At 44.0% G+C, this 15,349-nt stretch overlaps 1 protein-coding gene across 6 annotated transcripts in view; it reads right to left on the reverse strand.

The window, feature by feature from the left end:
- The window catches only part of PHF20 (PHD finger protein 20), a 147,156-nt gene that overhangs the window by 2,580 nt on the left and 129,227 nt on the right, over positions 1 to 15,349 (reverse strand). For 5 of the 6 annotated variants that reach the window (XM_049868735.1, XM_049868729.1, XM_049868730.1 and 2 more), the window contains 4 exons: positions 13,140 to 13,239; positions 10,377 to 10,572; positions 6,165 to 6,564; positions 4,212 to 4,395 (listed from right to left, as the gene is read on the reverse strand). In XM_049868735.1, coding sequence (XP_049724692.1) covers positions 4,212 to 4,395; positions 6,165 to 6,564; positions 10,377 to 10,572; positions 13,140 to 13,239 — 880 coding nt within the window. The remainder of the gene's footprint in view (positions 1 to 4,211; positions 4,396 to 6,164; positions 6,565 to 10,376; positions 10,573 to 13,139; positions 13,240 to 15,349) is intronic. The other variant, XM_049868734.1, reaches the window with a different exon arrangement.

Genomic DNA, 15,349 nt, shown 5'->3' on the forward strand with positions numbered 1-15,349 from the left:
CTTGATTTGCAAGAACACCAGCATCTGACCACTCAGGGCAGGAGGGAAGTGGCGGGAGACCATTTCAGCCAACACTAACTCAATAACACCTGTACAAAGTATTACTCCTGGGATAAGGCTCAACTGCTTTAGAGCAGTGCAGTTCAATAAAACTTCCTGCCGTGAAGAGATGTTCTATACCAGGGCTGTTCAATATGGTAGCTACAGCTATTGAGCACTTGAAATATGGTTAGTGCAACTGAGGAACTGAATTTTAAACTGTATATCATTTTAATTAATTTAAATGGCCACACATAACTAGCAGCAACGGTATTAGCACAGCTCCAGATCCTAGGGGGCTTTGAAGGCCCAACCTTTCTCAGTGTTACTTCCCACTCTTTATAAACTTTCCCATGGTAGAAATCAGAGCCTGGCATTTGAGCCTCCTGTCAAGAAAAATGAAAATCAAAAGGCACTTGAAAAGGTCTATGTTTATCACCTAAAATTCTGATTTACTTCATATTAATTTCTGATCAATACATGATCACCAGTGGCACAGAATACTCTGATTTTCTCTTAGTATTTAATGTAAGATGTCCAGGTACTAACGTACCTGATTATAATTGGGGTTCAGTATCTAAAAAGCTGTCTTGCTTGTGAGAGCAGGGATTTCTCTATAGAAAGATGTTTATTCTTCCCCAAACCACTCCCTGAAGCTCTGGCATTTGAGGAGAGGCCATCTGGGTACCCTGTATTTTTTGCAAGAGCCAGCCCCTCCAGGTAGGTCCTGTGCCTACTCCAGCCTGTCTATAGCCTTTCTAGTCCATGCACCAACCTGTACTGAGCACCTTCTGGACTCTAGAGCCAGGGGTGCAGACCCACCCAATACCTGTTCCACAAGCAGCTTGCAGTCTCACACACTCTTCTTCTTAGACCTGGCCTTCCATCCTTCTAAATCTTTTGTTCCCTGCAAGTTACTTCTCAGGGAAACCTTCTCCAGCTCCCCACCCTGAATCTGCTTCCTGGTACTATGGCATCACATGGTCTTTCTTTGCAGCACTCACCATGGTTTGTAAGCATATACAATGGGATGATTTAATTAATATCTCTCTCCAACTAGAACGAGCTCCATGAAGGCAGAGGCTGAGAAGGCCTTGCTCACCATTGTATCTCTAACACTCATTTGTGCCTGGAACATAGTAGGCACTCAAATGCAGTGAGAGAATGAATGAATGGTCCTAGCAAAATGCCCCAGTGACTGCTCTGGGCTCCACAGAGCTCACCCTCCTCCCTGTATCATATTTCTTGTTGGTCCTTGGGTGCTCTAGGGAGGCCTTCCCTCCTCCTGATCCCAGCAAGTAAAAAAAGGACTTGGAAATAAGAAAAATGTGACTGCCAAACCTGAAAACCAAGAGTAAAGGATCAAAGTCACATGAGATTAGTGGCCTCATAAGCCAGAAAAACCCCACAGTGACCACTTTCAGCATCAGTCAATCTTTAAAAAAAAAAAAAGAAAGAAAGAAAAATGAGAAGACGATGGGACTGCTCAGAAAAGACCCGTGTCATCTGGGTGAGTCTGGAGAAGAGGCAGTCAGGGCTGGCTGGGTCAATTCTAGCAGAGAGTGACAGTGTCAGTCAGCCAGTCAGTACTTGGTAAGATGATCCTAAAACTGATAAGAGGCCCCTCTTAAAATCACTATAACTCCCCCAGATCTGATTCTGGGCTCACCAAAGGACATCCCAATAATGTGGTGGCCACTGGGAGAAAAAGCACCGATGTGCAGACTAGAAGAGCCGAGGCTACTCAGCAGTCTCTGGCCTTAGCTGACAGGAGTATTTAGAGCCCCCAGGATGGCAGCTTTCCCTCTAGTTCTGCAGGGCTGAAGACCAGACCCAGAACTGCCGGGAATCCACCGAGGTCAGCAGCCTCTCCTTTGGACCCCACAGCATCTAGCACGCCAGCCCTCTCTCTGCACCATGTGCTGTACCACTATCCCATGTTTCTCTTTTAAGGATGCTGAGCAGCTTCTTAGTATGGATTGGCAGCAGGATGGAAGATTAAAAGAAAAAATTTCATTTCAAATGAATTTCATTTCAAATCCATGGTGCTAAGCCTCCTTTCAGGGTACTGGAGCCACTCTTATTGCTATTCTCTCAAAACCTACAACTTCCAGTCTGGCATTTGATCCTCTCTTGGCTCTCTAATATCAATATTTTCACAGACAATAACATCAGTTACAATTCTAAGATCACCTATATGAGGCCATTGTTCACTTAAAGGATTTTTTTTTTTTTAAAGATGATAAGAATATTTTTAATGCTACAAAATTTAGTATTTTACTTTTCATAGTCATCAAATATTCTTTGTCTTTTAGTTTAAGATACTGTTCATGTAACTATATAAACTATTAATGATTAATATTAAGATAATGACATTTTAAAAAGTACATACATCAATATAGTAACTTTAATAAGTTTTTCTTAAAGGTAGTTCTTAGGAAAGGTCAGTCTATCTTGATGGTATTTGGATGAAGTGGAGCGTTGGTTCCCTACTACGGTAGAAATAAAAAGGTATTCTGATGAATCTTAAAGACAATGCAAAATTCTATTTACCTAAACAAAATCTTTATAATTGATTTTCATGACTCCTTGATATCTCTCAGGACCTAGAGTTTAGCACACAAACAGGGTATGTGGCCCCACACCAGGAGGACACATAAGAGATCCTCTGGTAGGCCACAGAAGGGAGCCCAAGCTTGTCATCCTCACCACACTGCCTACTCAGTGAGGCCTGGGCTGAGAGGCCCAAGCTGGGCTGTGAGTATGATATATATATACACAGGCTCTGACTTCTCCCTAAGGGTAGGTTCTTTGGCAATAATGGAACATTCTCACCCTGCTTCCATGGTGCTAAGCCTCCTTCCAGAGACCTGGAGCCACTCTTACTGCCATTTTCTCGAAATCTACAATTTTCAGCCTGGCATTTGATCCTCTCTTGACTGTCTGTATCAGGGTTTTCACAGACAGTAACATCAGTTACAATTCTAAAGGGCCTACGAAAGCCTTTTAAGAGTGAAAGAGAGATGGAAATGCTCCTTTTTTCAGAAATGCCCACCTATGGACCCTGGATTGGCCTCCCATTCCCAGTTCCTCAGGTTCGCTTGAGGCAGGACATGAGGGTGTATAGTCTCTCTCCTGCACTCTCTCTCTCTCTGTCACTTTCCTCCAACAGGTTTTTTCTAGTTGAGCCAGTCCCCTTATCATCCACCCTGAGTTATCCCCTCCTCTATCAGAAAACGTCATCACTCTCTTCAAGGCTCAGCTTCAGTCCCAGGTATTCCAGGAAGCCTTCAGTTACTACTTTCCCTCACAGCAACGGCTCTCTCCTCCCCTGGCATGGCCTCAGCCAAACACATATCCTGGCCACACCTTATAACTCCTGCTTATATACCATATAGCATTTTTCTCTGAGTTATTTCATGTGTGTTTTATGTCCCTGGTTATACTAATAATAGCCTGGGTCTACCTAGAATCTTCAAACAGAACATTTATTTCTTGATTGGGTTCCATTTTTAAGATGAAAACAAATAATTAGGAAAGAAGTACACAATCAAGAAGGAATTTGGTCCTCAATAACCAAAACCAGCAACTCCCTGGGGATCAAAGAGGCTGAACTTGATCACATTTGTCATCACAAGTTCAGTCCTTCAAGCCCAGCCGTGACCACTGACATATGGAAGATATACCTGGGGCCACACAAAAGGCTCTGTCGAGTCCTTAAACCCCTTCTGGCTAAGGAAGAAAAGGTTTCATCAAATGCTGAAATAAACGGTTTTTCAGAGTAATCCTCAGACATCCTAAAAACTCAATGTAGTCAAAATTTCAATTCTCTACAGAATTTTGTTAGTAAAGATTTTGCTCAAATTATACACTTCCTGCAGGCAGAGTCCAATTGCTCTTTTTCTACACACCCTCCTTTGCAGATAGGTTTGGGCAAGTGAAGTGAGATCACTGACATCTTGCAGTCCTTATAAGTGTCCAATAATACTAAAAGTAAGGCTTGCTCATCTTGAGGGGAGAATGGAAGTGGGGTAAGGCTGAAAAGAGGAGGCAAAAATAGAGCTGTCCCTGGAAAGTGGACCACGGCCAGACTCAGAGGGTTCAGAAAGCAGCTCATCTGCACAGGTTCAGAGGGCATGCCATTGGGCAGGGAGCCAAGGAAGAAGACCTACCATCCAGTTCCTTCTCAATGGAGTCCATCCTATGCGTGACTTCGTCCTGAAGAGACTCCACATGAGTCAGCAGGTTAAACTGCCACTGGTGCTGGGAGCTCAGCAGCCCCTCTCCACCTCTGTCCAGCAGCTTCCGAGCAGGGGCTTCCTCTGGTGGGACCTTTTGGGACACATATTCTCTTACCTGGGGATGCAGTGGTGTGTAAGTTACTGAGTGAAAGGCAGCTCATAGCCCCTTCACCAACCAGTCAGTATTTGCAATCATCTGAAAAGCCAGTTGTTTAAATACTCCAAATCCCTAACTATCTCTCCTTCCTCCCTCCCTCTTAGGCCTTGCGCTGTACCAGTCCCAGCCACCTCAGCACAGCATATTGTAGACCTCTGGCAGGGGGACCCGTGGCTGCTTCTCACTGACAGGCCTAATGCCCTAGGCCTGAAGTTAGCCCCACAGAATAACTTGCAGAGCCCTGAGATTTGACTAGAGCAGGGCTAGTGTAGCCAAGGATTAGAATCTCCAAGTCACACCAACTAGATTTAAGTCCCAGCTCCATCTCTTGCTAAGTAGATGGCCTTGGATTAGCTACTTCACCTCTCTGAGCCTACTCTGAAAGTTCATGAGGAGGATAAAACAGGATAAGATATATAAAAGCACAGTGCCTGGCTTAGAGTCCGCTCATTATCAATGGAAGGGATTTTTTACCATGGTTGCCTTGCTTTGGCCCAGCATTTTCCTGATTTTTGGTTATGTGCCAGAGGCCTCTAAGAAATCTGGGGCCAACTCACAGGCTGCCTAAGCCACAGGACCACAAACTTTGTCTGGATTTTGTGATCCCTAACTTTCACTCATTCATTCATTTGAAATGAAAATAGATTCTAGCCATTATCTATTTAGGGCTTACAATGTGCAAAGCAATGTGCCGAGAGCTTTTCACAAATTATGTTCCACGACAACTGAGAAGGCACTGTCATTGGCCCATACACTAATGAAGAAACATGTCTGAGGATGAGAAGTGACCTTCTCAGAATCACACAGTAAGTGGCAGAGCCCAGACCTCAAACGGGTCTGTCTCAGAAGACTGCGTCTTACCACTCTCACCTCACATGTTTAGACACTGGCAAGGGCGCAAGGACAAATGAGCCCACCTTTGAGGGGCTTACAATCTAGGGTGTGCCCTCTGGGCAATATGCAGCAATATATTTAATGCTGGTGACAGCAACTCACAGGATGAAGTCTGTGAAAGCAAGGCTGTGAGGGGGATGGGGATGGAGAAGCTCTCGAACTGCACACAGCCTGATACCGAGGGCAGGGCAGGACGAGACTGGTGAACAGCAAGGAGGATGACACAAGGGGCTTCAGAATAGAATGACTTGAGTAACATAAAATTCAAAGTAGCTCTTAGAAAAATTGATAAAACCAGCAAATATTGTGACAAAATGAACCCTTCTTATGACAGGGCTGCGAAGTTAAAAGTCAAAGTAAAGCTATCATACAATTTCACTGAAAAATTTATTCCTAACAAAACACTGAAGTCATTCTTTGCTCATGTGAAAAATTACCGCCTGTGTGCAAGTATAACGTAAACTGCATTAAAGAAAAAACTCAATTTCTTAAGTCAGTTTCATTTTTCAAGTTCCAATCAACACTTTCTTCTCTGCTGCTTCCCACCCCTCCACCTCACCCCACCACTGACTGTGCCATTTTGTGGGCATTTCCTGGAATTAATGATCTCTGGTTCAAGTGGCTCTCCTGATTTGCACCCACTTTAATAGACCAAAAAACATCTATGATAAGAAAATTTAAATAAATTTTATGAGAAATTCAATTTTATAATAAAGTTGTCATGTCATCCAGAGAACATTTAGCCCCAGAAGGAGAACCTACAATCACTCGAACACTAAATTAAGAACAAATGCAAGCAAAACAAGCAAAAAACGTGCAAGTGAGCCACACACCTTTGGGGAGCTGGGTTTGGGGTCACTGTCCCCCCTGCTTCTGTCTTGGTCTAGAGGCCAGCCCAGGCGTGGGGAGAGGGAATCGTCACCATTCTCATGGAGTGGGTTGACAGCATCGTCAAGGGCAGAGCCCCGGGTCTCCACCACCAGCTTCTGCTCCACAGCAGGGTAATAGGCGCGGGGCTTCTGGTAGCAGTGCTCGCTGGTGATATAGGACTCCTCCATAGACCGGGGCAGGGGCAGGGCCTTCTCCACTGCCCCGTTCAAAGTTCTATAGCTTGGGGCGTCGTCTGTGCTCTTGGCTTCAGCAGCACGGATGTGTTTGGAATGAGACCGTCCCTCCCCTGACCGCTGTTTCCAAGGCTGACACCACAGCTGCAGATCTGGATGCTCCCTGCTTCTGTTGGGAGGGCAAACAGGGAAAGGGCTTTAGGGTCACTGGAATCACTGGAGGAAGAGGCTTCTCAATTCCCAAACTTTCTTCCAAGGGGAAGAACAGCTCCCACCTGGGCCACTGGGCCACAAACCACTATTTGCCAAGCAAGAGGGCCTGTAAATTCTCGGCTTCTTAGGAGACCACTTCCAGGCAAGCTCCCGCTGCACACACTCAGTGAGTGGGACTGGATTTGCAGTCAGAAGACTCTGATGTCTGTTCCACCTCGGCCTCTGATTAGCTATGCAGCTGTGACCAGTCACTCCATCTGCCTCATTCCAGTTTTTCCCTCTGTAAAATTAAGCTGATCATCTGTCTGCCATCAACCACTGAGTTTTATAATAATTAAATGAATTAATTTGAATGGACACACTTGGTTGAAGGTAAAGTGCTATTCAATTGTAGCATACTAAAATTAGCCTTAACTAATTAATAGAACTGTCACAATAATCCCAGCATGCAATGGCACTTGGTTATAAAAAGGCATTGATGACCAGGGAGATGGGGAATCAACTGTCATCTGCATGTAGGCCATTAATAATAAAGCATTTCAAAATTCTTCTAAAATCTCCTGTTCTCATCATTCCAAAGAGAAAATTTTGTTATTGAAGAACAAGGATTCTTATCATTTTGGGGGCCACAGACACCTCTTAGAATCTGTTGAAAGATCTGCATATTTGTATGTGCACAAAAAACTCTGGGTATGACTTTTGAGTTTCCCAGAATCATTCACTGCTTGAGTCTTGCCCCATGAGGTCATAAAATTTAGTAGATAAAAATAAATTATAAAAAAGGGAAAAAAATATCAGAGTGCATCATCTAAGGGTAGGTGTTTTGTGAAACTTTAGTTTCAGTTTTATACATGTGAGTGATACAAAATGTATTTCTTACTGTGGGATATATATTTTTAAAAGTTTAAAAGCCACTACTTTAGACAAACTGCCTTTTAACTCTTCTTCATCCACTTCTATTATGACCCCGGGGGGAGGGGAAGTAAGAGAGAGAGAAAATGAGCCTGCAGAAAAGCAGCAGGCTTCTTCGGTAAGGTCCACCGGCTACCAGCAGTTCTCAGTGGGACGGCAGCACCTCGTGGGGTGGTTAGAAACATGGTGTCTGAGAGGTGGTATTCACATTTAGTTCACAGAGGTGTACGGAAACGTGTGGGGGCTTTTCTGGTTGTTGCAATGACTTGAGAGGTACTACTAGCATTGAGTTCATAGAATCTGGGGATGCTAAACATTCTGTAATGCTTAGGACAATCCCACACAAAGAATCACCCCACAGTATAACTGCCAACAGTACCATCTCAGCCCCGACCTGAGAAACACAGAAGCCTGATCAGCAGAAAGCACAAGCCTAACTCACCAGCAACTCCCATATATGGGCACCCTCTCCGCAGAAATGGAATAGGCCATAAACATGAAGGATGGAGTGATTTCATAGAACCTACGATCTGCTCCCAAGAGATCCCATGCCAGCAATTCCCATGCTACTCCTACCCACTGAGGAAGGAGAGGAAACAACTGGCATCAAGGCAATCCGCATCAGGGTGGTCCCTGAGCCACCGCCAGGCAAGATGTCAGAGCTCAAGCTCTACCAGAAGCTTACCCAAGATCCTGGGACACACCTCTGAAATTACAATTCCATCAGGGGAAATGCGAATCACTGTTAACTTTCAGGTCGGCCTACAGTCTAAAATTAGTTAACATGGAGCACATGAGCCACGACGGAGCTCTCCTCTTTCATAAAAATCACAAAAGTTTTTGCTCCCTCTCTCCTACAATTTCGCCCTCCCTGTTAAGATCTGAAGCCCCAGCTACTACTCCTCACTAGGATAACCCTGGCCTCTCCATGTAAGCCCTGTCAATCGTTAAGTATCCACAGCCATACCTGTCACCTTTTGATGACAAGAGATGATCTGAAGTCACTCCCAGCTTTATTGTTTGTCTTTGAAAATAAACTCACCAGGTCACTTGGAAACAGTATTTCTGAAAATGAAGACCCAGAGCCTGTGAGAGCAGAGACTACCCATGTGTACAGACATGCTGGGGTCACCATCCCCTGTACTCAAATCTTTTCTCCATTCATAATGTCCAACAAGATCTCTCCCTTCTCAATTGCTGGAATATGAAATGTCAGGTTTAATTACAGTAAAAAGGAACAAGGGCCTAGAATATGGGCCAGGGCTAAGAGCACTGTCATTTCAGTGAGAAGAAGGAAAACACAATCTGACTGAGTCCTCAAATGAAAAGAAATATAGCAAAGTTCATGTTTCCAGGTCCACACATGAGCCACCTTGCACCTACCTCAGCCCATTTCTGGCACCTCATGAGGAAGATATTCATTTGATTTATATGGGGTATAGCAGTTTCTGTGAGGGGAACAGTTAGACTCTGACATCCTATCCGGGGCTATCATTTGATACAGTTCACTTCAACTGATACTTTCACAGCAACTGCTAATTGCCCCCAGCATCCATTATCTCCTTATTCTCTTATACCCGCCCCACTTCTAAATTCGAGCAGGCCACCTGGCTGGTCTCCCCTGCAATTATGTATGCCCATAAAAACTGCCTGCCCTCCCGTTTTTTCTTTTCCCCTTTCCTAGGGGCTGAGGCAGAGCTGCATGCAGATGAAGGTAAACCTGAGGGAATGCCAGGGCAGTAAGACAGAAGAAATCCAAGCCCTCAAGATGGAATTCTGGAGAAAAGCCACCTATCCAGCCTGGACCCCTGTCTACCTCTGGACCCTTCATTATGTGGCAAGAAATATCAGTTTTGTCTGAGCCTCTACTTTTGAAGTCTTTATTATAGCAGCTTAGCTTTTACTCAAACAGCAACGCTTGCTGAACATCCCCTGCTCCACCACTCCTTGTGGTACCAGTACTTGAGGCCAGGCCTCAGGGCGGCAGCGTGCAAGAGGCATCAGGCCTCCACTCTGCCACCTCAGGGCTCTAATGCTCTACTCTCCCTGGCCCAGGAAGCAGCCAAGAAGTGGCCTATCATTTCTTAACTCACTCATGGCATTAGTTTGTAAGTGTTTATGACTTAACTAAAATGGTCCCCTTTGGGAAGGTTCATGGAAGAACTTAAGCAGAAATTTGGCAGAAGAGAAACAGTCCCTGCCACAGACTGTGTTAACGCCAACAGAAAGGCTCATGGAACCATATGCCATGTAGCATCACTGAGAAGCAGTAAGAAAGGTACAGGGCAAGCTCTTGACAGAAGTCAGGGCTTGGGTTCTAGTCCTGGCTCTGCCACCAATTTCCTGGGGAACCATGGAGAGTGGCTGCCCCACTCAATGCCCCAGTTGTCCTATTTGGTAAAGTGGGGATAGGTTACAAAAGACAACAGCCCTCAACTAAGAGCCCCATGTCCTTATCAGACCTTACGTGAACCTGGTCATCTTACATGTAGAATGCAACCATAAAAGGGAATTCACTCTCAATTTCACTCCCTAAACTTCTGACCACTAAAAGCCAGAAGTACAACTTCAAAAGCCTAAAACTTCTCTGAATGAGCAAACCACCAAGAGATGCATATTTATTGAGCAACCACTATGCTAGAGAGTCAACCTGCCAACAATATTCCTTCCAGCAGCTTTCCATATTACTTTGTTTACCAACCAAGAATGTTTACCATGTACCTGAGAATTTTTAGTAAGGTCTCAAGCTCACCTGTTTTCTCATTGAGTTTGTGGTTTTCCAATTTCTCAAATTTATGCTGCACTTAGACCATTCCAAATCAGACTCCTCCCCAGAGCAGCAGGTACCACACTTACTGCAAGATGCTCATCTTGAGCTGCAGGCCGTGCAGAACCTCGATCACTCTCTGCACATCGCCAAGAAGCTGGTGAGTGGCCACAATCTTCTTGGCATTCTGGTGGGAGTAGTTCTCTTCTAGAAATGCTAGGCCATGCATATGTCCCCTGCTCAACCACTCCTTGTCATACCAATACTTGAAGCCAGGCCTCTGACCTAAAGCAGTGACAAGCAGAGGGTTAAAACATGACCTGAAGGAAACCCAGGCCATTTTATCATTATCACACAAGCTACTGGAAGGGTAAAAAAATTGGGGTATTCATTTAGTCATTTACTTGGAAACTAGTACATGCTGGTCTCTGTTGTGGGTGTTGGGGATAAGGCACATAAATTTCCAGATGACCGGGAACTGACCAGAGGTGGGATGGGAGCCTGGATAGCTCTTTAAATTTAAGTCGTATCATTCTCTCCCCTACTTAAAACTTTCAATGGCTTCCTACTGCTCACAGAAGAAAACCCAAAGCTCTAACTCCAGACTAATGAGGCCTGAAGGACCCAGCTCCTTCCTGTCCTCCCCCTCCCATCCTCATTGTGGCCTCTTTACAGTTTCTGGAACACATCAAGTTCTTTCTGGTCTTAGGATCTTTGCTCTAGCATCCTCTCTGCCTGGGGTGCTATTCCCCAAGGCCTTTGTAGGACTGGCTCCTTATCACCTACTTGGAGAAGTCGTACAACCTCCCAAAGGAAGAGAGTCTCTTTGGTACCTCCTAGTCATTCCCTATCTGATCGCTTTTCCCTCCTCATGACATTGATCACTAGCTAACATGTTCTCATTTATTTTCACATCAGTTTCTCACCCCTGCCCCACTTAGAGCCAGAAAGTAGGAATTATCTTATTCATGGTTGCATCCCTAGTACCTGGCAAGGGGCACCCTGAATATATTTATTACATGAATAGAAAAAAGCCCCAGTTCCCCTCTCCTAAACTATAATACCACCTAATAAAATATAGTCAAGCCCCTTCCCTTCTATGAACCTCTGTTTGATATCTGTTACAATGACAAACTACATGGCTTCAATGGTCTTGTTTATTACAGGTCTCCTTAGGCAGGACTGAAAACACAACTACGTGTGAATCAACAGTGTTTCCTGCTCTGGAAGCCCAGGGAATAGCTTTCGATGAGGCAGTTGTTAACCTTCGATAACTATACATCTATAAAAAACCTGAAATAACCCAGGTAATCCCCATCAAGGTCCTTGGATTCTTTCTGGCTTTACTAACATATGCGGTAAGGCGCAGCTCAATTCTATTAAAAACATCCTTAAATAACCTTTCAAGAACAAATCTGTTAGGTTAAACTTTTGGCCCAACACCACAAAGTCCAATACAATTTATAAATGTAGACCCTGTGACAGACATTCGGTGCTCAGTTCAAGGAGTCTATTCACAGTCTTGGTGACTGAAGTTGTAAAATTCAGAACATGCACAGGGACTTGATGAAGACAGGGTGTGTAATTTCTACAGAGGGAAAGTGGAGGTAAAGAAGGAGAGACACTAAGGTAGACAAGAGATTTAACAGCGGCCCCAAGGAGCCCTCCGGGTTACGTGGAGAATCTCACAGGCAACTGCTCAGGCAGGGGGTGAGTAGCAGCATTCAGAGCAGCACAGCCTGTTTTTCAAGGCAAAGGTCAGACATCCACATTCTTATTTAGGGTCTAGTGCTAACTGGCTATGTGATCTCAGGCCAGTTGTGTCCAGTCTGGGCCTGTGTTTGCTCGCCTGTCTGGTAGTCTCTGAGGTACTGCCCATCAATAACATTCTACGACTCACAGACTAATCTTCTCACCATGTTCTTTCCTTGGGATAAAGGACAAACAGAGGCAGATGGCTCTCCAGTATGAGAAGACACAATGTCACAGTGAAGGTCATCAGGGTCAGAGGGCAACTGCCTGCCGCAAAATAAACTGTGATTCCCTATATAACCAGCAAAATCAAGAGATCTGGCCCCACAAATCAGTTCTAATTCCAATTTCTTTTAAGAGATTAGGCAAGTCATATGCATCCTCTGAGCATCAATCTCTTCTTCATAAAGGAAATGGAAGTAGGAGCTCCTACCAGGCCCACCTCATGGGACCAAAAAGAATAACAGAAGCAGAGGTCCTAAAACATTGTCAGGCTGTAAGGGAACTGTGGGACTGGAGCCGACAGGAAGACCTTAAAAAGTGGTAAAGGGGGAAGATGTTACCATCCCACTACAGTGAGACAAGAACCCACAGATTTATAGTTTACCTCTGAGACTTCTGGAAAAGGGCACCCATGTGCCACAGGCCACCCATGTGGGCATTGAACAATGACACTAACCTAAGGAATTATTCCCTGCTCTGTCCTCTCTGGTGACAGGCTCAATGCAACTACATCTTTCCTCTTTCCCTCAGGAGCATATTTCCCTTTCAGGTAGCAGATGCCACCACAGGGAGCAAAGGCAGGTTTCCAATCCTCCGACAGACCCAAAAAGCCAAGGACAGGGCCCACATGCCCATCCTCATGAGCTCTCAAGAAAAGGGAAAGTTCTAGCTCAAAGCCAGGCCTTCCACTAGGTGAACCTCTTAATCTAAGTTCAAGTTAGCTAGCCACCAGGTAGACTAGCAACAAAGACGAGGAGGAGGAGTCCAATCGATGCTGAAGAAGTCTCAAGACCACAGACACTTAGGAAGTTTCATGGCCAGCTGTGCTAAAGAAAAAGCTACATACTGTTAATATCCCTGACTCCAGAAAACTCTACCTGGAGGGTCTTGGCAAACATAACAGGTGTATTTCTCAGGCACATTTTCTTCCAGTAATCCCATGCAGACCCCATGCTGCCAGCATTGGCACTCTTCACACTGTTAGAATTAAAGAAGCAACAAAAATTAAACTCAGAGGGTATCCTCCATCCAAAAGCAAGTCCCACCTGCAGGCGGGCCAGTGTAGCAGGAGAGGGGAGGGAGGAGCACTCCCTACTGGCTTACATAGGAACTGAGCTGCAACCATTCATCTAGAACTGCACTGTCCAATACGGTAGTCACTAGCCTCACGTGGGTATTTAAATTAACAAATGAAACAAAAAGTTAGTTCAGCCTCAGGAGTCACATTTCAAGTGTTCAACAGCCACATGAGGTTAAGGGTTACTATAGTGGTCAGAGAGGATAAAGAACATTTAATTTCATTAAACAGTGTTAATCCAGAATAATTTCTAGAGACTTTATTTCACTTCTGTGATCACTTTATTAGAACAGAGGATAAGTTGTTCAAGTCCTTAGACCAAGGCTAACTTGGAGCTGCCAAACTTAACTTTGAGTTCTGGGTTGGATATTCATTAGCTTTGTCACTTTCAACAGGTCACTTCTCCCTAGGTTTCATTTGCCTTATTTGCAACAAAGATACTACTCCTCCCTACCCCGAGGGGCTGCTTGTGAGGATTCAGTGGATCACCTGTGGAAGCTCCTAGTACACAGCCAGCATGCAGCTTATATGCATTAAGCACCTATTGCTACTACTAAGCAAGTCAATTTATTTGATGCTTCCTAGAGTAACCATGTGCTAGCACTTTCCATTTACTCTCTCTAAACCTTACCAAAAGTCACACAGCTGATGAGAGAAAAAGGTGGATCAGAACATAAGCCTAATTCCAAAGCTAGTTCTTTTAACTCCTAGGTTCCACTGCCTAGGAGTGTGGGGGAGGAAGGAGTTGACAATGAGGGCAGTATGCTGGGAGGCATGTGGATAACCTGAGGATAGTAAGCCTGATGGTTAAGAATCCAGAGGAGGAAATGAAGAAGAAAGGCAGACTCCCTGGACCTTTACCCCTCCATACAGATTAGTCATGCAAGGTGGACAGTGAGCTTCCTGACATGGTCTTGAGGATGGGCCACCAGCCTGGTCACAAGGGACTGTGAATCCAAGGCTCACGCGGTCCTCGCCCACTTGGAGTCAGAAAGGTCCTGCACAAAGAGGGCTTCCATGCAAGGGTACAAGCTCTCCAGGAAGCTAACGACATCAGAATCAAGAGACGCAGAACTAGGAGACTTCAAATAAGATCTGATCCAGATTCTTCATGTTACAGATGAGGAAACTGAGGCACAGAAAGGAAAAGTTGGTAGCACAAAACAAAAAAGTCTTAAAAAAAAAAAGAATGAAAGCCTGTCTCACTAGTGATTGTAAGTTTCTTGAGTACTAATATTCACCAAAATGAATCAAATGCAACTAAGCTGCAAAATTCCAAATGTTAACTCTTTCATGGAAGCTAAAATACATTATTCATTTTTAAAGTTTAAATTTAAAAATGGATGTGAATTACAACAAAACAAACAAAATAGCTAAGAATTGACCTAACAAATATGCAAGGTATTTATAAAGAAAACTTCAAAAGACTACTTGAGGAACAAAAAAACTTAAGTTAATGGTAAGGTGTATCCTCTTCCTAGGCAGCAAGAGTCAATACCCTAAGGATGTCAATATCCTGGATTAATCTACAAAAATAATGTAATGTCAATAAATAATAGCTTTGAAATTATATAAGCTCATTCTAAAATTAATATCCAGGAAATATGTGAAAAAAGAAAAAGCAATAAGGGAGTATTAACCCTATTAAACATTTAAAATATATTATCACGGTACAATAATTAAAATAGAATTACACAAGCAAATACATAGACCGATAGACCAATGGAAAAGAAGAGAGAATCCAGAAAGAGATGCAAATACATGCAGAAATAAAGCAAAAAATAGTGGCATTTCAAATCAGTGAAAGGGCAGCTATAAGCTCTCTCCTTATGCCAGGATAAATTCCAGGTGGATCAAATATTTATGTTGTTTAAAAAACTAAATGAAGCCTCAAAAGTACTAGAAGAAACCATGATAGAATTCTTCGATAAACTTTCAGTGAGGAAGCGACCGTGATTCAAATCTCAGAAGCCCTTAAAGAAAAGTTTGATACATTTGATCTCACAAAAA

This window comes from Elephas maximus, chromosome 25, assembly GCF_024166365.1.
Source record: "Elephas maximus indicus isolate mEleMax1 chromosome 25, mEleMax1 primary haplotype, whole genome shotgun sequence".
Taxonomy (NCBI): domain Eukaryota; kingdom Metazoa; phylum Chordata; class Mammalia; order Proboscidea; family Elephantidae; genus Elephas; species Elephas maximus.